Raw genomic sequence first — 22,962 nt, 5'->3', positions numbered from 1 at the left:
TTTTTCTTCCTTCCTCTCTACGTTTACTTTATTTTTTAATTCTTTCTTTCCTTCTTTCGTAGTCCTTCCATTTCTTTCTTTTTTCCTTCCTTTTTTCTTCCTTCCCTTTTTCATTTTTCTTCCTTTCTCTCTCTCACTCTCCCCTTTCTGTCTGTCTTTCTTTCTTTCCCATAAAGTATTGAACGATGGCTGTGTGGTGGCGCAACGCGAGTTGAAATGACACCTGACCCTGATCTGGCTCAAGTATCTTCTCTTCTCTATTGATCGATCATCACCATCAATATATCGATCTCAAATATTGGACGAAAACACTGAAGACACCTACATGACAGCATGTCAGTAGATACACTATACGCTGACTCAATTTCTACTCATGGTACACGGAATTCCAGTTATTCTATGTGTAGATTTTAGCTGATTTTGGATTCAAAACGTTCTGAACTTAAGACTGAATGCATCTAAAGCAAGATATGTAAGTAACACTTTTCGATCACCTCACTCTTAAGGGTATTGTACCCGGAATTATGTGATGGAATAATGCACATTTTGAGATGGATGTAATGTAACCCGATTTGTAATAATTATTCTATTCAATCAAAGACATACAGATGGTGCTTTCAATAAGAATTTTAAAGTTAATTTTGATCAAAAATAACGTGATTAAGCCCAAATAGATGGGTTTCTTCCAAAGGCCACTTTTGGATGACACCATTACATTTGCCTATAATAGCAATGATGTCCTTAGCAACGACTCTGAACGAGGGCTAGGACGGATACATGTATAGTAGGCCTATAGTGTCAGGCTGTTTCGGTGGTGTTTTTGTCGTTCTCGTCCTTTTTGTTTGGAAAATTCATCGAAGTTAAAATGTGAAATTAATATTTTGTGGCACAAAAAATATATATAAATAAATATCGCTTGCAAAGGCTGAATAAATTAAATTAACGGCATTCCACTAGGCGGGCTAGGGTAATTTTACTGAAAAATAAAGCTCATGAATTTAGCTCCATACTCGTATTAACTCGTCGTGATCATGATCAATATACACTGATGAATCACATAAAGCACTTTTATTTCAAATTCTTCGTTTGGTCATACTAACACAGAAAATGTTTATTGACTCTACCTTTATTCACCCTTAATCTATTTTGGTCCAGTAACTACGATCCAAATGTCATAATCCATTACAACCAATACATTTTCGATTAATAAGATGACAGAATTTGACATTATTTTAAAAAGAATATTATATATCAGGCATGAGAATTTCCAGTCAAAACACTTTCACTCACTTGTATTATTTTTTCAGGTGTTTTTGTCCAATTTTACGCGCTTTTCCAGCTTAAAAAAAAAAAAATTTCCAGACTTTCTCATGAACATGTCTTCTCATGCCTGGAATATACAATGTAAGAGCATTCTGAGATACTCACTGGGACTTGACCAAATCCTTGGTATGCATTGTAACACAATGCGAAACGTTTAGCTATGTTTTAAGGTTATTAATTATTTTAAACTGTTGTGATTTGGTAGTTTACAGTATCTTACGAATAGTAGTGAGCTTTGGCAAAAATTGCATTGTTCAATTCATAGCGAGCGTGTAGAAGAATTAAAATATCACAGATATACTTTTATAGGTGCTGCGGTTCTTGAGTTACGTTGTAAAGAGGGCTGAAACAACAACACTTTTGTAAAACGTACATAACTCATTAACAACAATAAATTAAGCAAGTTTGCAAAGTATACGATTTGTAGAATGAACTTTTGCAAAACATCAAGGTGTTAATTTTCAATAATATATTGATCTAGATAATGAAAATCGATTTTTAGGTTGCTTCGACCAACAATACCTCGTCTACCCTTAAAATGTTGACCATATACAAATGTATAACCCTTGCCCAGTCAAACACATTATTGTAAAGGAATTGCCACAAGGTGCATTTAGGTGAATTTGTTGTTCTGCCATAAAATGCTTTTCTAATGATATTCCATCGAAATAGCAGCCATTTTTTCTGTGTCAAAATCGCCAATCGCTAATTACCTGAATACAATTACGTTTCTTTGTACCGAATTCTCTAATGACGTTTTCATCATTATCTTTCTCTTTAATTTTCCATTCATTTAGAGGACAAGCTACAGCGATATTCCTTGAAAGCAAAATGGCATTGAAAACCGTCTTGAAACAAATCGAAGAACTCGACATCCATTACATCCGCTTTGAATTCAGCGATATGTACGGGATAGCAAGATCTAGAGTCATATCAGCACGTCACTTTAGAGAGAAATGCAAAGGACTCAATCTTCCTCTGCTTCATTTTGCGATGGATCCACGAGGTAAAGAAGCAGAGCAAGCACCGTACACAGAGAGCAGCGGTTATCCTGATGGGGTTTGGTTTCCAGATTTAGAGTCCTTCCGAGTGATTCCATGGTGTCCACATACTGCGGAGATATTAATTGAACCGACTTTTAACCATAAACCACTGATGTGCTTCCCACGTTATATAGCAAGGAAACAGCTTGAGAAGCTCACTGACTTTGGTTATTCTTTACAATCCACCAATGAATACGAATTTTATGTTGTAGATCGTGAAACCAAAGTCCCATTGACGGATGATACCAGTGTGAGTTCCACAATACGTAATTATGCCAATCCAGAATGGATTGAAGATCTTCTTAGTTATCTTCCTTACATGGGAGTTGATGTAGAAATGTGCGATACCAAAAAAGGTCCTGGTCAGATGCAAGTCACGTACAAATCTGAATTTGGAATTCGAGCTGCAGACAACGCCCATGTCTTCAAAACAGCCGTCAAGGAAATTGCTCAACGTCGTGGATATACTGCCAGCTTCATGTCCAAACCTTGGATCAATCAAGCCGATTCTGCTGGACACTTCTGCCATTCTCTTTGGGATTCTGAAGGACAGCGGAATCTTCTGTTTAATCCTAAGAACCCATCTGGATTATCAGATATCGGCCAACATTGGATGGCTGGAATCCTCATCCATGCTCCAGCAATAAGCATCCTCATGGCTCCTACAGTGAACTGTCTTAGAAGATACAAGAAATTCAACTTCACAACGACCAATACAACATGGGGGATTGACAACCGTACATGCGCACTACGAGTGAAGGTAAACGGAGAGAAGGGTACATATCTGGAGAACAGAATGGGAGCCAGTGGTGGCAATCCGTATCTTTGTATGGCAGCAGTTGTAGCAGCTGGTATTGATGGTATCCAACGTAAGCTTCCATTACCAGATAAAGTCACCGGTAGTGCATTTGATGAAGCTAATGTGCCACCGGGTACCGTCAATCTTCCAGCTAACATGGAGGAGGCGATCACCGCCTTCATGTCTGATGGTGTCATAAGAGACGCATTTGGAGTGGAATTTCGCAATGCATTTTTTGTTCTTAAACGACACGAAATGAAGTGTGAAGCGGAAGCTGAAGAAGAAGGCGACAAGGAATGGGAGAGGAATATGTTTTTTAAATATCTCTAAAGACTTGAAGGAAGAGGGACAGTTATGATGTCAAAATCGGAACATGGCATTGACCACCGAATAAATAATCAGTATCAGTTGTTTACCTGGACGCAGGGACTGTCATTTTTGGGATGGGTGTCCCAAATATCAAATGTCACTGTCAGTGATCAGAGTCGATTATTGTAAACCCATCTGAATTTCATAATTTTGATTTTAACCCCTTTTTTTCGCACATCAACAAACACAAAACGACGTGGTTCTATTATCGTTCTAGGTTTTTAAGGCACTAGGAGAGCTCTTCTGACACTCATTTAAAAAAGAAAGCTTAAGGTGGTACTACACCACTTAATAAATTTGTGGCTATTTTTGCATTTTACTCAAAAAATAATAAAACACTGGTTAACAAAAGTTATGTACATTATAGGGGCAAGGAATCCAGTTACTACACTGGAATTTCAGTGACTCAAGACAAGCGGTACGTTATTTATGATAAGAAAAGAGGTAGGCCCCTACCGCTAGAAAGTACCTCATTTCTTAAGTACTTGTCTTGAATCACTGAAATTTTAGTGAAGTAATTGGATTCCTTGCCCCTATTAATATACATAACTTTTGTTACCAATGTGTAGTTATTTGTTTGAGAAAAATGCAAAATTAGTCACATTTATCAGGGGAAAGAGGAATCCCCACCAGAGTAGTTCTTCTGGGGTGAACCATGCCTGCCTGGTTATCAAATAAATCAGTGACGACGTTATCTCTAAATTTTACATGTGCTAATTGACGTTTTAATGTTATTGCATCAATTACAATACATTGTAGCACCTGACAAATTAACGTTATATCATTAGCGATGTCAAAACGATATTATTTGTTACTACATTAAAGTATGATTTTTCATTATTTTAGCTCTTACGACATGTATTATTATGAATAACGCTTGAACAGAATTCACTTGACGCTATAATTTTTAATGTTAGAACCACTAGAATAAAATTCATTTTATGTGTAAGGTTGTTATTTATTATGAAATAATATTCCGTAAATAAAACAGTTGAGGTAAAGATTCAATATGATTGTTTTTATTAACTTAAAAACGAAGTTAGTTTGGTGTAATAACTTGTTAAAGGCCAATTCAGTGATTTGCTCATCCGGACGATCGTAAAAATCATCAAAATTCAGATTTTGATACCTTTGTTATTGTCATAGATGTGCTAACATAGCCTGCTAGTGGTATAGCCGAAAGCCGTGTATTTAAGACAAAACGAGGCATTTACATGAATCTGTAATTTATATACAGACAGTATATAAATTAGGTATTTGAATGGGGCTAAACTTCTTCAATACTGTTGTTTTCTTCGCTTTTTGTGGCGCCCTCTACGGAGGCGCCACAATATAGGCATGACTTTGTGAAACGCTTCTAATTTGACTTATCCTTCACTTTTAAGCAATTTATAATCAATTTTAATATTTTTACAATTGCGCTGGGATCACTGAATGGGACTTTAAAGTTACAAGGGTGTGCAAAAATAACTACATGTAGCATCGATATTATAATATCATTTTAAAATTATTATCATTTAATTTATTATTGTTATTGTTATTATTTTCCTTTGTAGACTGAAAGACAAAATCTCTTGTTGGCGAATAAATACGCATAACGCATGGAGAAATTAACATAGTTAAGGGAACACACCAAAAGATCAATGAATCCTATTAGGTCTATACGAGTATGAACGAAACTTACATACGGAGGGTGGATGTTAAATAAAGTGTACGCTTTGTTCAACATAACCTACACCTATTTGCACCCAGGTTCGAGCATAGCTATTTTATTGAGTGCACTCATCGGTTACAGTTTTAAAAGGCCGATAGACATACACGTTATTTCGATCCATTTCTGGTATATATATCATACCATGCACACACTGTAAATCCAAGTGTTCAGGGTTTCTGTAACACTTTTTAAACACTGCAAGATGTTTAATTTTTCAATTACACAGTAAAGGTATAGGACACCTAAGTAAACACAAAGTAAACACATAAACACAACGAGTAAACATAAGAGAGTATTAAGATTCTAAATATTCAACATGTTTACTTTCAAAATTGTTTAGAAAGTAAACACACCAAATGTTTACAAAGGAAACACATATGCATTTACTTTCCGAACAATATGAAAGTAAACACGTTGAATGTTTAGAATCTAAAATCTCATGTGTTTATTCTTCGTGTTAATTACATTTTTATAGGTGTTTAGGTTTTTAGGTGTCATATACCTTTACTGTGTAAATGAAAAATTAAACACCTTGCAGTGTTTAAAAAGCTTTTTAACCATGTTAACGAAATCGTTACGTTTACAAGGCTTCATCAATCTTTTGGTTTGGTCTCCTAACAATGATTGCCAACTCAATAATGATCTTACACATAATTATAACTATAACCTCTCACAAACAGAGACCAGGAGAAGAACCAACATTACCCTCTTACTGCATACGTTTCCATGCATTAACTGTGGATCCAAACAAGGATGAGGAAACAAACTAATATGAAGGGAGCCGAGATAAAAAACAAAAATAAAACACGTCTAGGATAATAAACGCGTATCACATGTTAAGAGTGAAATTGTACAAAAAATGCACTTGTACTGAGATGTTGATGCGTCTAATGCACTGCCCCCGTCGGGGTTCGTGCATTAGACGCATCAACATCTCAGTATGCGTGCATTATTTTGTACAATTTCACTCCCAACAAGTGATACGCGTTTATTAACCTACAAATCGTATACTCGAAAATATCAACGTTATAATTTGACACACTTCCTGTTTCGTTAACGGATATGGATGAAGGGTCTTGTACCTAGCGAACTCAAAACATTTTATAGAAAACGTTTTTAATGTCGAGTTATATTATAAAGGGTATCAAACTTTTAATAACATTCAAAAAATATTTTTCGAAACTAATATTATATAAGTGTTGAAGTGTTGATAAAATATTTCGCAAAAATGTTTGCCCAAAAAAATTTACAATAACATTTTGACAACAATTTGAATGTTGTTGTTGTGTTTTTTCATAAAACGTTTTAAAAATATTTTCAAGATCTTTATAATTATACCAGACATTTAAATGTCATTAAAACGTTTTGAGTGAGACCAAACACGTTTATAACGTTTTAAGAAAATGTTTGTGTTTGCTGGGTAAGCCTTTCCGTCAAAAATGCGGTGTCTCAGTGAAATATTTCTGGTTGTGATACACATAATTATGATTGTCATTTTTCTCGGAAGGAGTCCAAACCGGGGGTCCAAATATGTGGGGGTTATAATATGTTTGAAATACTAACAAAAGGGGTCATATGCATTTTGTACGTTTGCGTTCAACACCATTAGTTTGAAGCATTACATAATGACTGCATGGCGAGGGTCGACCATCTGAGAGGAGTATTTATATCAATGACATGACAGTAAACTGATATTCACCATACTATTAGTTCTAAATGACAATCATTGTTACAACAGGGTTACGTACATGTACGTAGTCGGGTGGCATTCAGTGTTATGTTTTATATAAAAGCGTTTGTTACCAACCAGAAATTACAGGGATACAATTACATCATCGACCAAGTCACCAAAACCGACACCAGTGTCGATATTTGAATAATACATAGTACACATACAGGTGATTACTTTAATGGACTTAGTATTAATATCATGATCATTGTTGTACGCACAGTATCTTGAAATGCAGTCAACATCATTGGTTCAGTGTATATCTTACAAGTTGAAAATCGAATGACACGTACTTGCTTGGCACGGGGTTGCTTCGTTAAAATTTGTACACACAAAATATAGGAGATCTGAAGCATGGCACACAATTTTGACAAAATGTCATTTATATTTTAAACTAATTAACCATAACATTCTTACACATTTAATTTGACATTGCTATATCATTTGTTCAATTAAAACATCAGTTCCATTTAGCTTGGGAAGAAAATAACATGGAGCTCATGTGCAAAATCGTACAAATATATGTTTTTGCTTTTTTTCCACTGCCTTTTGTCGCAGTAGATGTTTTGCGTTTTTGGTTCTCCAACATGTCCAATGCCAACAAACTGTACTGTGACAAGTCAAGTACCGTACATATTTTTGTAACAATGTATCAAGATTCTGAACAAGTAATACGTTTGTGGGATAGAGATTGTTGGGTCAACATAATCAACTGTTTAGTATATATACGACACGACATCAAACATACTATTTACATACACTTCATATTCGACAATACCTTAAATAAAAATATTTGCTCTCAATACTTTATGCAGGAAAATATTTTAAAGCACCACTGTGGTATTATATATAAGCCACACAAAGTATAATACATGAACCAAAGCATTCTAACACTAGAATACTTTGATATAACTGATAAGTTAATAAATTATATAAAATAGTCAAGCGTGAAATCAAAATAATTTTAATTATCATACCGCCTTCTGTTTTCCTACTCTGTACATGTTGTTTGTTTTTCTTGGAGAGTTTGGAAGAAATACTAAAGTATACGGGCCTTATTAAATACAATTATATTCGCATGCAGAAAATGTTATTGCTTGTCATACCAAGTTGTTCTTATAAAAAAATAAATTGCGTTGTATTGTACATAACCAAATGCCTCGAAGAGCTTGCAGTTTTATTAGTTTCATGTGTTTGTAATATAATACTAGTATATTGTTTGTTAAAATATTATATATGCATAGATATACGATGACATCAATAATAGATTTAAGCTTTTATTTCAAAATAATATAGAAGGTGTTGTTTTCATATGTTTTCATATATCTGAACTGAAGTTAAAACTTTCATAAATTTGTATATAAACACACAATACCTTTTAATTAAATCCACAAAGGTATACACATTGTGCATTGATATGTTTTGATCACACTTGTCGACAACACCATAAACACCACACATTTCTATGCTTACACATTTACAGAAAGATTAGGGGTTGATTAAATCTTTTCCAATATTACGGTATTATGGTTATACAATATAGTAGGCTATACACTGATGTTTGTCCAGTAATGTCTACAATATTTTAAGCATTTCCCTCTATAGACCAGGTTAAAACTGAGCTAAGTACCACTTGGAGAACCAGAAATTCTCATATGGTTTATCTGGACCAGTTTTGCATGGGGAACAAGAATTTGTTTGGTAAAAAGCCCGTAACCTGAGAACTTTTCCGTGAGGGCGCTTTTTTCAAAATGGCCGCCAAAATCCAATATATATGGTTAAATTAGTCACTTTAGGGCATATTTAACCAGATTTTGGATTTTTATTGATAGCAATAATGTACTACTAAGTCAGGTTATTAATATGAAGGTGACATGAGGTCACAGCTGAGGGCGCTTTTTTCAAAATGGCCGCCAAAATCAATGAAAAACATATATATGCTTAAATTAGCCACTTTAGGGGCATATTTAACCAAATTTAGGCTTTTTATTGATAGCAATAATGTATACTAAGTCAGGTTATTAATATGACGGTAACAGGAGTTCACAGCTGAGGGCGATTTTTTTCAAAATGGCAGCCAAAATCAATGAAAAACATATATATATGGTTAAATAAACCACTTTAGGAGAATATTTAACCAGATTTTGGCTTTTTATTGATAGCAATAATGTATACTTAGTCAGGTTATTAATATGAAGGTCACAGCTGTGGGCGCTTTTTTCAAAATGGCCGCCAAAATCAATGAAAAGCATATATATTGTTAAATTAGCCACTTTATCCAGATTATGGATGTTGTTATTGATAGCGGTAAAGCCTTACTAAGTCAGATTATTAATACGGAGGTAATAGGATATCACAGACGAGGGTGCTTTTTTCAAAATGGCCGACAAAATTGAACTGGAAAGTATGATATCAACAAAAAGCGTCATAAAATGTTACTTACATGTAAGTTGAAAAAAAGTAATAGTTGTCTTTGACTTTTTGAACTTATAATGAAGTACTCAGGGTGGTAAATGTAGATTCTGATTTAAAATGGCTGCAATGATGACTACCAGAATTGCCTTTATGTATTAAAGAAGACCCCAAAAAGGCAACTTGTACACTAGAATGCCGCGAAAGTGTTGCTTACAGTGTTATAAATTGTCCGTTTGTGCATGTTTTCACTGATGCATATCTCTTTGTTTTAATCCTCATGATCACTCAAATCGCTATTATCTGATAAACCTTCATAGTCATTCTCTTCAATAGTTCTTGGACGTCCTCAGACATTACCGTTTCAACCCACTAGGTTCCATGTTTTCGTTCCACCCATTGTCAACAATGTTTCCACCATCGTACATGTATACAGTGACATCTGCTGCTCTCCACTCTCTTGCAATGAAATTTGTCCAAAGGTTATGCAGCGCCAGCGCCTGCTTACATGGTGGTAGTAAAGATATATCTGCAATATTTTTATCTCATGAAAACTTCCGATCAAAGATATCATATCTTGCTTCGTTTACATCTTTGGCCTTCATTCCGTACAGAAGTGAAACGTTCTCCTCTAGCTCTTTGCATAAACTTTCTGACGGAAAATCTAATACTCCAATGCCTTCCTGTATTTGCCAGTGTTTGTGTCCAGAATTACTGTCTCCATCATGAATGAAATGGGATAAAGCAATGACTGCAATGTCTATGTCTCCCGCATGTGAACGGATGATTGTTATACCCTCGTTGTTATTCCTCACTGCATGCTTTGCATGCAAGATGACCTTTATGTAATCTTCTTCCTGATTACTGCTATAAGATCGGGAATCAAAATACTAAAAAATAGCATCTTGTTTTGTGACACGAAGGTCTTTTAAATTGAGCGATATTGACTTAACAGCAGCTCAGAAGTCATCCCTGATTGGATTTCATGCATTCACTGGCCATTATTACAACTCAGGTTTTTTTCGCAAGGGGAAACGTCAGCGCTATAAGCTTCTGGAGTCAAAGCCAAATTTTGTGGACACATTCTGCAACATTGGAGTATTATTATATTTTCTGATAGAAAGTTTATGCAAAGAGCTAAAGGAGTACGTTTCACTTCTGTATGGAATGAAGGGCAAAGAAGTCAAAAAAGCAAGATACGATATCTTTGATCAAACGTTTTCAAAAGATAAAAAAGATTGCAGATATATCCTTACTACCACCATGTTAGACCCTCCCTCGGGTCCGTGGAGAACGACTGGTAATGTAGATTACATAGCATTAAAAATCAACCAATCAGCGCTCAATGGACTTTCGCGTTCACTTATAATACGAGTATATTTCTATATTGCTGCATGGTTGACTGTGGTGGGTGTAATTAGTGGCGTCGATTTGTGGATGAAGAGGAATGGGTTTTTGGCATTGAAGAAAATAAGGGGGGAGTTGGCATTTTTTTTCATAGGGCATTACGTAATTATTATTATTGTTACATTATCCAGAGATGGAACCGAACCGAGACTGGGGGCCAGTCTACCACCATGTAAGCAGGTACTGGCGCTTCATATCCTTCATTCAAAAAGTCACAGACAGCTATTACTTTTTTTCAACGTAAGTAACATTTCCTGACGCTTTTTCGTTGATATCATACTTTCCTTCAATTTTGTCGGCCATTTTGAAAAAAGCACCCTTGCCTGTGACATCCTATTACCTCCGTATTAATAATCTGACCTAGTAATGCTTTACCGCTATCAATAACAACATCCAAAATCTGATGAAGTATACCACTTAAGTGACTAATTTAACAATATGCTTTCGTTGATTTTAGCGGCCATTTTGAAAAAAAAAGCGCCCACAGCTGTGACCTCCTGTTACCTTCATATTAATAACACGACTTAGTAGTACATTATTGCTATCAATAAAAATCCAAAATCTGGTTAAATGTGCCCCTAAAGTGACTAATTTAACCATATATATGTTTTTCATTGATTTTGGCAGCCATTTTGAAAAAGGCGCCCTCAGCTGTGACCTCCTGTTACCTTCATATTAATAACATGATTTAGTAGTACATTATTGCTATTAATAAAAGCCAAAATCTGGTTAAATATGCCCCTAAAGTGGCTAATTTAACCATATATATGTTTTTCATTGATTTTGGCGGCCATTTTGAAAAAAGCGCCCTCAGCTATGACCTCCTGTCACCTTCATATTAATAACCTGACTTAGTAGTACATAATTGCTATTAATAAAAATCCAAAATCTGTTTAAATATGCCCTAAAGTGACTAATTTAACCATATATATTGGATTTTGGCGGCCATTTTGAAAAAAGCGCCCTCACGGAAAAGTTCTCAGGTTACGGGCTTTTTACCCAACAAATTCTTGTTCCCCATGCAAAACTGGTCCAGATAAACCATATGAGAATTTCTGGTTCTCCAAGTGGTACTTAGCTCAGTTTTAACCTGGTCTACTATGAGATTACATGGAAGTAAACTGCACAGTACACGTATATAATACCAGCAACAGAAACAGCAGTCTATTATACCGTATTTTCACGCGAATAAGACACGGCTTGCACGAGTGCATCTGATCAACTCAAGTCAAGACTGTCGACTCGGTCAGAGTTGTATCTACTAAGCTTATGGCACGACGTCAAACACGAATTATACATACATGTAGCGTTTACATACTTCATTTACGGCAATGAATTACCTTAAATAGAAAGTGTTTGCGCTCAATACTTAATTTTAGAATAAGATATATAAAAGCACCACTGTGTATTATAAGCCACACACTGAAAAGTATTACAACTAATAAAATAAAATCACAATAATATATGCATATAACCTCAGCATAATTAACATGATTAAGACATACAACAGTAATTTGGGTATATTGTGTTATTTTGCGATGCTGTAAATTGGTCGTCAGCGGTTTAAATTCCGTTTAGCCTGTTCAATTTTTTGAAGAGCAAAATGTAAGTTGTGGTGGTGAAAATGTTATTTTATACACATCAGAGAATAAAATCTTGTTTTGTGAAGTGAGAGGCTGAAAAGTGACGGTTATGTTAAGGAGAATTCGGTTAATACCCTCATTGGAATATCCTCGCTTGCAAAGGTAAATGTTAAGATTTTCATTTATAATGTCCGACATAACTGATGCAAAGTTAACCCATAGTGATTGGGAGAACATTGTACATTGTAATCCCTAAGACACTGAACTCTTTTGAGAGTGAAACAACCTTTACAAAAGTAATCATGACAATCTGTCACTATTGGCGAAAGCATTGCGTCCTCTTATTTCCTTGAACAGAGTTTGTAAGAAATATACGGGCAATGTTATTAAAATTGAATATATTTGCATGTAGGGCTGATATTGCTTAATATCATACCGAGCTGTTTTATAATCAAATCAGGCAAAATGCATTATACAGTAACGAAATGCCTCAATGAGCTTGCAGTTATATGATTGAGATGTTTCAATTTTTTATGCGTATGTACTCGTATGTATACATGTACGATGAGGCCAACTAGCATTGCCATGCATGCTATAGGGTCCATTAGGGATTCAGTTTACTCAGAATAGACTATACGATTTATGGGCCAACCTTAGCTGAAGGGTCCATCTTCGCTGAATGTACCTTAATACCATATACACAGCCCCCCCCCAATAAAATCCTGCGTACGGGCCTGCTTATACATGTTATAGCTCTAACTGTCAGGTATTTGGCAGCAGTCTGTTATACCGTATTTTCCTGCATAAAGACACGGCGTAAATGAGTGCACTTGACCGATCGAAGTCGCAACGGTTATAGGTCGAGTCGAGAATGTCGATTATCAGTACGGCCTAGATATTTATGATGATAACACTTAATAGTACAATGCATTACTTTATACACATGCTATTTGTTTTTATGCACTCTTAAACACTAACTCAACATGTACATTCTTCCCAGTAAACACAAAAATGTGTTTAAACATGTTATAAATGTGTTTTGGTCAAATCATTTAATAACATTTAAATGCCAGGTTATGCTTACATAGTAGGTTTTTCAAGGTTTTATATGAAAAAACGCTATAACAACATTTGGCAAATGTTGTCAAAATGTTACTGCATAATAGTTTTCAATACTTAAAAAACGTTATATATAAGTAGTTAGAATATTTATAATACAATTTACATGTATATAACCCGACATTTAAACGTTATGTGTTTGCTTGGATGGTATCAAGAAAATAATTAAGATTGCAATGTATGGCGCAAGGCATGATGAGGTATATTGGTTTCACAGCGATTGTGTTCAAAATCATAAGGAATGCATTTTACTACTTACGTGGAGGGCAATACCATTTGACATATATTTTTATTTATTAACATTTTATGAACAGAGTCATCAGCACAATGTATATTTAGCCTCAAACCCACCGGGATTTGGAACGTCACTTAATAGTGTCGCTTTTAACTTTGGGTCTCCTTGGAGAAGTGTCTTATTGTAGAACCAGCTGCACAGAACACGTTAGATTGGGTTTTCAGGTTTTTATCTTTGAAGATACTATTTGCAAGACATTAGCTGCAGTTGCCATCGCACGGTTTTTACAGTGACGTGAACAAACGTGAACACGGTATAAACGTGCGATGTCATGTGATGACGCTGTGACCAATCGCCGCTCGTGAATGGCACCAATTGACATCGCCAGTTTACGTGCACGTTCACGTGTGTTCACCTACAGTGTACTTTACATGTACTCGAAGAACATCTTTCTATCCCATTCGTTATTGATATTTGTCATGTTGGTCTTCGCATCCCTCTCACTCCTAATCTCGTGCATTTTCAAGGCAAGGAATGCATCGCAAAAATCCTCTCCGAAGGCATCCTTGATAATATTATCCTTATTAAAGGCATCCATCGCTTCTCCCATCGTAGTAGGCAGCTGTGGTAGATTGCTTACTGCATACGAGTTACCCGTAACTTTCATTGGCAAAGTAAGTTTTCGCTGTATCCCATCGATCCCTGCGGCAATAATAGCGGCGAGACTTAGATATGGATTACAAGCGCTAGCGGCCATTCTCTGTTCGACATACGTACCTTGTTCGCCGTTGATTCTTGCTCTTATTGTACAAGTTCGATTATCGATGCCCCATGAAATGGAAAACCCTGGTGTAAATGGGTTCTTTCCGAAGCGTTTGAAGCAATTCACCGTGGGTGCCATGAATACACACATACCAGGAGCGTGGTATAAAAGCCCAGCTATCCAATATCGACCTAACTCCGATATACCATCAGGACTGTCTGGGTCATACAAGAGCCCTCTTTTAGTTTTAGTATCCCATAATGAATGACATATGAATCCAGAAGAGCCACTATACTGAATGAACGGCTTGGACATAAAACTAGCAATATAGCCGTTCCGTTGTGCGATTTCTTTCACTGCCGTTTTGTAAACATGTGCATTATCTGCCGCTAAAATACCAAATGCTTCATGGTAGTTGATTTCTAGTTGTCCAGGACCATGTTCTGTATGATAAGATTGCACATCTACCCCAACATTGTATAGGTCTGACATAAGTTGTTCTACTAATGATGCCGCTTCGTAGTTACGAAGTGTTGAACAAACGTTAACATCGGGTGTTAACGGTTTACGCGTCTGGCGATCCATTATCCAGAATTCGTGTTCATGTGCGCTTGCAAGACTGATATTCATTTGTTTTAGTCTTGCAAACTGTTGTTTAGCAATGTATCGAGGATATACGGTCACTGGTTCCCCTTTGTAAGTCGGCTCTATTACAATTGTTGCTGTCTTAGTGTCCCATGGAAGTGCACGGAAGGTGTTGAAATCGGGGAACCACAAACCATCGGCAAACCCGATGGCGTCTGTGAACTTGTTGCCATATACTAAAGTACCTTGCGGATCTCGTAATAAATCTGCCAGTGGAAGATAGATACCTTCTACAGCCTTTTCTCTGAAATGTCTAGCTGGTACAATTTTAGATCTGGCAACACCGTATATGTCTCCAAATTCAAATCGTACAAATTGCGTCATGCGTTTGCTGATTTCACGAAGTACGACTTCCATTGTTTGTGATGATGTTTGACAATTACAGCCCAACTTTTTTTACCTTGCGTCTTCCTTTAACAGTCTATATCTGAAACAAGAAATAGGAAAGTGGTCAACAGTCAACAGGTAACAATCAAATATCTTTCACGAATTCTCTACGTGAAAATCATCTTTTTGGTAAACAGGGTACTCTTTCACGAGCCATTGGTGGTAGTCCTCCTTACCCTTTGGTATTAGTTTGTTACTTTCTCCTTCAAAATTACGATAACAACATTATGTGAAAACAATACTTGTGCAGTAACTCGATAAACTGTTCGACGGGGAGATTACCTTTTAAAGGAAATTTTTCATTAATTTCTGTTGCGTTAAATATAAGGCCTGCAATGTAGGCTATGCAGAGGATCCGGAAGATTATTTGGGGATCACATGGCCTATAGGTTATGCAGGAGTGGGTTGTGGGGGATCCTGGTATACTTGCCCATAGCCACTAAAATGATCGAAATGACGGCCCAACTGAAGCAATTCGTGGACAAGTTTTCATTATTATTATAATTATTGCTTTTTAAAACAAAGTGTTGGGTGTACTTTTATCATGTTTATCACAAACAAATTTCATCATAGGCGGTGTACAATCATATTCAATATCGTCAGACTGTTATGCTAATTGCCTAAGTCATTTTTTGTAATTTTGAGAACAAAGAACAAAATGTGGTTCAAGCATGCATCTGTAATTTACCATGGTTATTTCACCCTAATTATTTCGGATTTCATTTTGTATCATTATCATTTTGTTCTTGTGCAAAGATTGGTGAATAAATATGTTTAAATGCATGCTTGAACCATATTTTGCACTTTGTTCTCAAAATTACAAAAAATGACTTAGGCAAAAAGCGTAGAGCTAACGATATATATCATTTTTATTTATAATCAAGAAACACATCAATTATGACGATAAACTTGATAAAACGATGCCAACAACAATTTAGGCCTACATCGTGCAGATATGCTATGATCACAATAATGCTAAAAGTTTTAAAACAAACAAACAAACAAACAAACAAACAAACAAACAACAGTAAACTCCTCAACAAAAGTTTGGAAAGTTTATTCAAGCATCTATACCTCAGATTATTTGTGACATGTTCAGCCGGGATGAAAAGCCGACGATCAATTGAAACTTTTGACCTTTCATATTGAAGATATACATTTTTCCCAAAAAACTTAATCTTTTTTTTTTTTAAAATTCATATTTTCAATACGAAAGGTCAACATTTTCAATTGATCGTCGGCTTTTCATACTAGCGGCACACACTTCAAGTAGGCCTACATTAGTACATATCATTAGATCTATTAAATTTACTTCGAGGACTGTTAAATATCAAAAATATCAATTTTAATCATTTGCCATAAAATGTGTATTATATCGCGAATTTCAAAAAATCATTTTGATATCAGAAGGACATTCTTCGTATTCAGAATGCAATTGTAATTCAATTATGTCTAATGACTTTCACTGTTGTCTCATGTCCCACAAAAAATACTGCCCAAACGGTCATACCAAAGCCCTTAAATCTAATAAGCATGCACATACTGTGATAATCAATGCAGCAGCTTTGCTAATTATCGGCGCTCTCGGTTGATCAATCAAACTAATGGATTCCTGAATACCATTACTAATAGAAGGAAATTAATTAAAACAATATTATCGAATCATTTTAATAGTTTGAAGAAAGCGGTGTGGACTGCCAATGTAATACGGAATGAATAAATAATAGTATTATTATCAACTCGATTCACTGTATGGTAGATTACCGACTTACTGTGGAAAATTATTAAATCAAGTTATAACCTAAATGGCCGACGAAGTCCGAAAGCTTGTAATGTTACTACAAAACCAAATGCAAAGTTGGAAAAATGTATGGGAAATGGATGTTTGAACGGCTCAACGTAGTGTAAAAATCCCGGTAAAAATCGTGGTGCATATATTTCTATACAATTATGGTCCTGTGTTATAAACTGGGATAGCTTTGTGGTCATAGTAAAAAAGTGAGAGAGTGCGGGAAAAAAATCGCAAAGTATAGGGGGCCCTTCTTTTTTCCACATTTACAATAATTCTATATGGTATTAGTCTTTTAAATGACCTTATGTAAAGGGTTCACAAAAAATAACTCCCCCCTTAAAATTACAAGACATTTCTTTGCATAACTTGACATACATTTCGTTGATTTGAAAAATCTAAAAACCTGAGAATAAAGGAATCATTTTCCTACCCTCCCAAAGTTCTTTCCTTAAACAATCTTTTTGTTTTGGCCAAAAACAATCACATTTTACAAAAATGATGCTTTCAGAAAAAGTTGCACTTTTCCACATCCTACACATTTAATGTACAAAAACATTCTCGATATCAATGTTTTGATTTATTTAATGGTGTTATTGTTTTCTTTAATTTTTATGTATACGATTACCCAGTCACCCATGTAATCATCTTGCAGTATAAAACAATGACTAATTGACATGTACGGGGTTTTTCTAGACGATTTTATTGAGCCGGTGTTTCAAAAATGGTAAAATCATTTTAGGAATTACAAACATTTCTTTGCATAACTTAACATTCATTTTGTTGATTTGAAAAAATTAAAAACCTGTGAATAGAGGCATCTTTTTGCTACCCTACCAAAGTTATCCCTTCTCAAATCTTTTTGTTTTGGTCAAAAATAATCACATTTTTCAAAATTGATGCTTTAAAAAAGTTGCGCTTTTCGACATCCCATACATGTAATGTACAAAACTTTCTCGGTATCAATGTTACAATTGATTTAATTGGGTTTTTTCCTTCACCTTTTTGTCTTTGAACTCTTTAGTCACCCATGCAACCATCATGTAGTGCAAAATAATGATTTATTGAAGCTAATTTTGACATAAATTAGGATGTTGAAAGGTGCAACTTTTTCTGAAAGCATCATTTTTAGAAAACGTGATTATTTTTGGCCAAAACTAAAAGATTTTCAGACGAAAGAACGTTGGGAGGGTAGAAAAACAATTCCTTTATTCACAGGTTTTTAAAATTTTCAAATCCACGAAATGTATGTCAAGTTATGCAAAAAAATGTTGTGTAATTTTAGGGGGGAGTTATTTTTTGTGAACCCTTTATTTATTTACTTGGTCTAGAGGTCCGGAAGTTCATTTAGACATTTCTTTACTAGATTCAAATTTTTAATGGGGTTTTAAATCAAATTTACGGTATGAGTTCCTCTCCCTAATCCACAACCACCCTTGGCAGTACATTTCATTTCAAACGTCATTAAAAATAATTAAAAATTATTTTAAAACAGGATATTACATGAGGAATATAGAATAATTTAGCCTCAATTGAAGACCTAAATGAATTTTCTAAGTGGAGGAATACTCAAGAGAATGTGTTTTGAAATCCATGCTGCACATGAAAATGTAACAAAAGTTTTTCTAAACCACCTTTATGGGTACCCCAATATATGACGCGACGCAGGACCATATCGAAATGTAATAATTCGTTCAAACATCACAATCAATCATTTATTTAGGCCTACAGACTCATGTTGCAAATTGAAAGATAAGAAGGGACATTCTTAGGCTAGCTCTTCTGTTTACATGGTTTATATTCGGGTAAACATAAAACAAAAAATGGTTTCTTTTATAATAGGCCTAGTCATGATAGGGGTACTTTAAAAAAAAATGTCTCAAAAACTTAAGGAAAAATAGGCCTACTATTTACATTGGCTTGGCAAATTTTGCGTGTATTTTCTGGGTGAGTTGTCGGAGTCCCAGTCGCTCATCCGTCCAAAATTGAGAGCCCCCTGGTTGCTGTCTAATATGTACCATTCTTATTTCAGTACATCGCCTTTTATAGGCTACCGGTATTGATCAATGATCCCCGCAAAGAATGTGTTATAGGAATTGCTTAAGGTGGTACTACACCCCTTGATAAATGTGTGACTATTTTTGCATTTTCTCAAAAAATTAAACAAAAGTTATGTAGGCCTATATTATAGGGGCAAGGAATCTGTACACTGGAATTTCAGTGACCAAGACAAGCGGTACGTTATTTATGATAAGAAAAGAGGTACCGCTAGAATAAAACCTCATGTCTTAACATAAATTATAATGAACCACTTGTCTTGAATCACTGAAATTTCAGTGAAGTAATTATTTTGTGAAAAAAATGCAAAATTAGTCACAAAAATTATCAGGGGTGTAGTACCACCTTAAAGGTGAAGGATATTCCATTAGCAAACACCATTAATGTTCTTAAAACGATATAAACATGCATGTTATAAAAACGTTTTACTAACATTTAAATGTCGGGTTATATAAAGGTCATAAAACATTTTTTAAATGTTTTATATGGAAAAAACACTACAACAGCATTTTTAAAATGTTGTCAAAATGTTATTTTGAAACATTCTTAGCAAATCTTTTTGCAAAGTACTTTGTCAACTCTAGTTTTAAAAACATTATTTTAGAATGTATTGCACCAAGTGTTCATAATTGTTTTTGGAACGTTATTACAACGTTTAATAACTATAACCCGACAATAAAACGTTTTTAGTGAAACATTTTGTGTTTACTGGATCAGCAGGTGTTTTTTCACACGTGAAAAAAGGGAAGAAAACAGCAGTGTTGATAAATATTATATATAGGTCAACGACCAGCAGAGTCCCTCCAACATGACATTTTATCTTACAGGTTGAGTTCGGTCTTTATCACTTGCAGGGTATACACACATATACCGGTAATTATAAGCTATTATATACTCTTTACAAAAATGCAAATATGTATAGAGTGCCTATAAGCTCCTATAAATGACTTATTCAACGTCAAATTGACTTCTCATACTATTTTGGTCAGCTCATAGATGTTCCAATATCTGTAGTCAGCTTTCATCAGTTTATAGGCTATGTGCTATACGTTCATTTTAATTTTTAGACAAACTGTTAAAGGAAAATTAATAACTAAATGATAACTTCAATCATTCAAGCAACAATATGCCTAACAAATATCCAAATCCTGCATGATCTGTTTTTAGTAAGCTAGATGAGTCATTAATTGATCTGGACTTGACTCAGGATATGACTTTAACATTAACATTAAAGGCCCATTCAGTGATATGCTCATCCAGGACCAGAATCCAGGATCGTTAACGCATCAAAATTCAGATTTGGGCATTTTTGTAATAGTATGTGCTCATATCAAAAGAGTATTATTTTTAAATGCACAGTGACAGTGTATCACCGCCAAACTGCAAATGTTAATACAGGTTTACATTTCCATGAACATGTGAATGTATAGCATCGAATATTCCTATTATAGGTAGGCCTATTTAATAGTATTATAGCTACTTTACGGGTTTCCACGTGCATCTTAATTATGTAAGCTTATAGTACCATACACTTCCAATCGCCACACGTGATTTTACTATCACGAGAATGCATATTAAATGCACATAGCATTGGAACCATGTTGACATTTAATATTAATAGTGTATATAGCGGGGTATATAGAAATTGAAATAACATGCAAAAACGTGCTGTTTATATATTGATTTGTTGCCAGCATACTGTGCTCACCTGCAAAGATACGGTAGTTCTTCATTTTATATCGTAGGAAATAAAATTACGCACCCTCATTACGGTTACACATGACGAATCTGCTATATGGCTAGGGCTATGCATGTCTACTGAAGATAGCTGACTGCATAGTACTGCTACATGGTAAATCTATGTCTGCCTGAAGGTGTGTTTCACTGATGGGGTTTCAATAACCTTGTGACCGTGACGGAACCTGCAATGTGAGGCAACCCGTCAATTAGTCAATCTTTTGAGTCGGAAAAAAAGCACGTTCGCATGTAAAACGGTTTTAACTGCAAAATTTGTATCCACGACCTTCAAATGCTTCTACCCTGTTCAGCATTACGCCACGTTATCGGTATATTGATTGCAGTCAGTGAATACAGTCAATTCATTCATAAAATCTGTGTGACGTCAACTTGAGAGGCTGACGACTAGAGACATTTATGCGTGACTACACGATGCCACGATGCGTTACATTTTCCGTGTGGAACAGTGAATCACATTACAACTTGAGTTCGTGTCATGAGTCATGACCCAGGGCATGGTATATGCTTGCATGTTTTTTTCCCTTTCATTTAATAGGGTAAATTGGGGTAAATGGAACGCTTAAGCAATAAATCACTTTCTGTGGTCGGGAGAGTATCCATATATAATTGTTGTCTGTTTCAATAAGTAGATAGGCCTAATATGTTTTTACAACTTGTTTTCACAGATAAACTACCATTTTAGGGAGCGATCGTTATTTATGGCAGGGGGGGAATGGGTAAATTTAGGGGGGAACACGACATTTCTTTGTGGTCTTGAGGGGGGGAACCTGAAATTTTTAGTTGAACGAGGAGGGGGGATTGTTAAATTTTAAATGGAGAAAATTGGGAAAACAAGGGGGAACCACAGGGGAACGCGAAAATTTTGAGCGGACGCGAGGGGGGAACGCGAAATTTTTTGTCGATATTTTTGCCTAAACACCCATTCCCCCCCTGCCGTAAATAACGATTGGTCCCTTATGCTTTGTTTCTTGTCCTCGGTCCAAATACATAGGCCTACATGGTCATGGTGTTCCAGTTACCCCCAACAAATTGGGGTAAATGGAACAGTGGGGTGGGTAAAGGGCATTACTTGCAAGGAGCCTACATTCATAGGTATATTTACATTGAAAAGACATCAGAAAATTTTATTTAACATAGGCCTATAGGCCTATTTTGTGACTAAACAAAAGAATAACAACAATAATTTTATTTTCATGTTTTTTTTATAAACATGGTAAATACCACGTAAAAATACACTTTCTCTTGGTACATAACAGAAAAAATGGTTTTCAGATTTTAAAAAAATCAATAGGGAGCCTAATCTACCATGAATGAGTTATTTGTAGTATATAATTTCATAATATTTAAACCAATTAGTAAAAAAATATTAACATGTTATTTGAAGTCAGTCAACTGTGTTCCATTTACCTCAAGTGGATCTGTTGTGGGATAAATGGAACACCAAACTAATTAATTAGCTAATTAGCATATTAATTTGCATATAATTTCATCATTAAAATCTGCTATTTTATTGTTTAAAACATTTATGTTATTGTAGATAACACTACATGTTGCCAATATTGTATGACAACTCTCAGCACAACATGGTCAGTGACAACATTTGATATTTTCTTCCATTTCGAACACTAGCATTTTACCGGTCATTTGGCTAAAAGCAGTTCAGGAAAAAGTTTAGTAACTGTCATAAGCTAACAATACAGGTGAAATGGCAGGATCAAAATACATATGTTGTATATGCATTTTCTATTCAATGAATTGAATTGAAATCAACAAAACACACATTTCGATTCAATGCATTGAATTGAAATGAAAGAATAAAAACAATTAAA

At 35.1% G+C, this 22,962-nt stretch overlaps 2 protein-coding genes across 2 annotated transcripts; one reads left to right on the top strand and one right to left on the bottom strand.

Annotated features, from left to right (window-relative positions):
* Positions 1–334: 334 nt before the first annotated feature.
* Positions 335–3,877, top strand: LOC140161336 (lengsin-like). Its single transcript, XM_072184820.1, has 2 exons — positions 335–472; positions 2,121–3,877. The coding sequence occupies exons 1-2, from the start codon at positions 453–455 to the stop codon at positions 3,493–3,495; spliced, it is 1,395 nt and encodes a 464-aa protein (XP_072040921.1). The 5' UTR covers positions 335–452; the 3' UTR covers positions 3,496–3,877.
* A 9,250-nt stretch (positions 3,878–13,127) lies between these two features.
* LOC140161335 (lengsin-like) lies at positions 13,128–21,517 on the bottom strand. The gene is made up of 2 exons (XM_072184819.1): positions 21,084–21,517; positions 13,128–15,568 (listed from the first exon to the last, which is right to left on the bottom strand). Exon 2 carries the CDS (start codon positions 15,496–15,498, stop codon positions 14,161–14,163), a length of 1,338 nt encoding a protein of 445 aa, XP_072040920.1. The 5' UTR covers positions 15,499–15,568; positions 21,084–21,517; the 3' UTR covers positions 13,128–14,160.
* Between the last annotated feature and the right edge of the window lie 1,445 nt (positions 21,518–22,962).

This window comes from Amphiura filiformis, chromosome 9 (assembly GCF_039555335.1).
Source record: "Amphiura filiformis chromosome 9, Afil_fr2py, whole genome shotgun sequence".
Lineage (NCBI taxonomy): Eukaryota > Metazoa > Echinodermata > Ophiuroidea > Amphilepidida > Amphiuridae > Amphiura > Amphiura filiformis.
This window is presented reverse-complemented; position numbering and strand designations above follow the sequence as displayed.

Bases quoted from the DNA above. Each gene is read 5' to 3' on its own strand.
- LOC140161335 (XM_072184819.1), bottom strand. From the start codon at position 15,498: ATGGAAGTCGTACTTCGTGAAATCAGCAAACGCATGACGCAATTTGTA.
- LOC140161336 (XM_072184820.1), top strand. From the start codon at position 453: ATGCATCTAAAGCAAGATAT. The intron at 473-2,120 runs GTAAGTAACACT...CCATTCATTTAG, and splicing joins ATGCATCTAAAGCAAGATAT to AGGACAAGCTACAGCGATAT.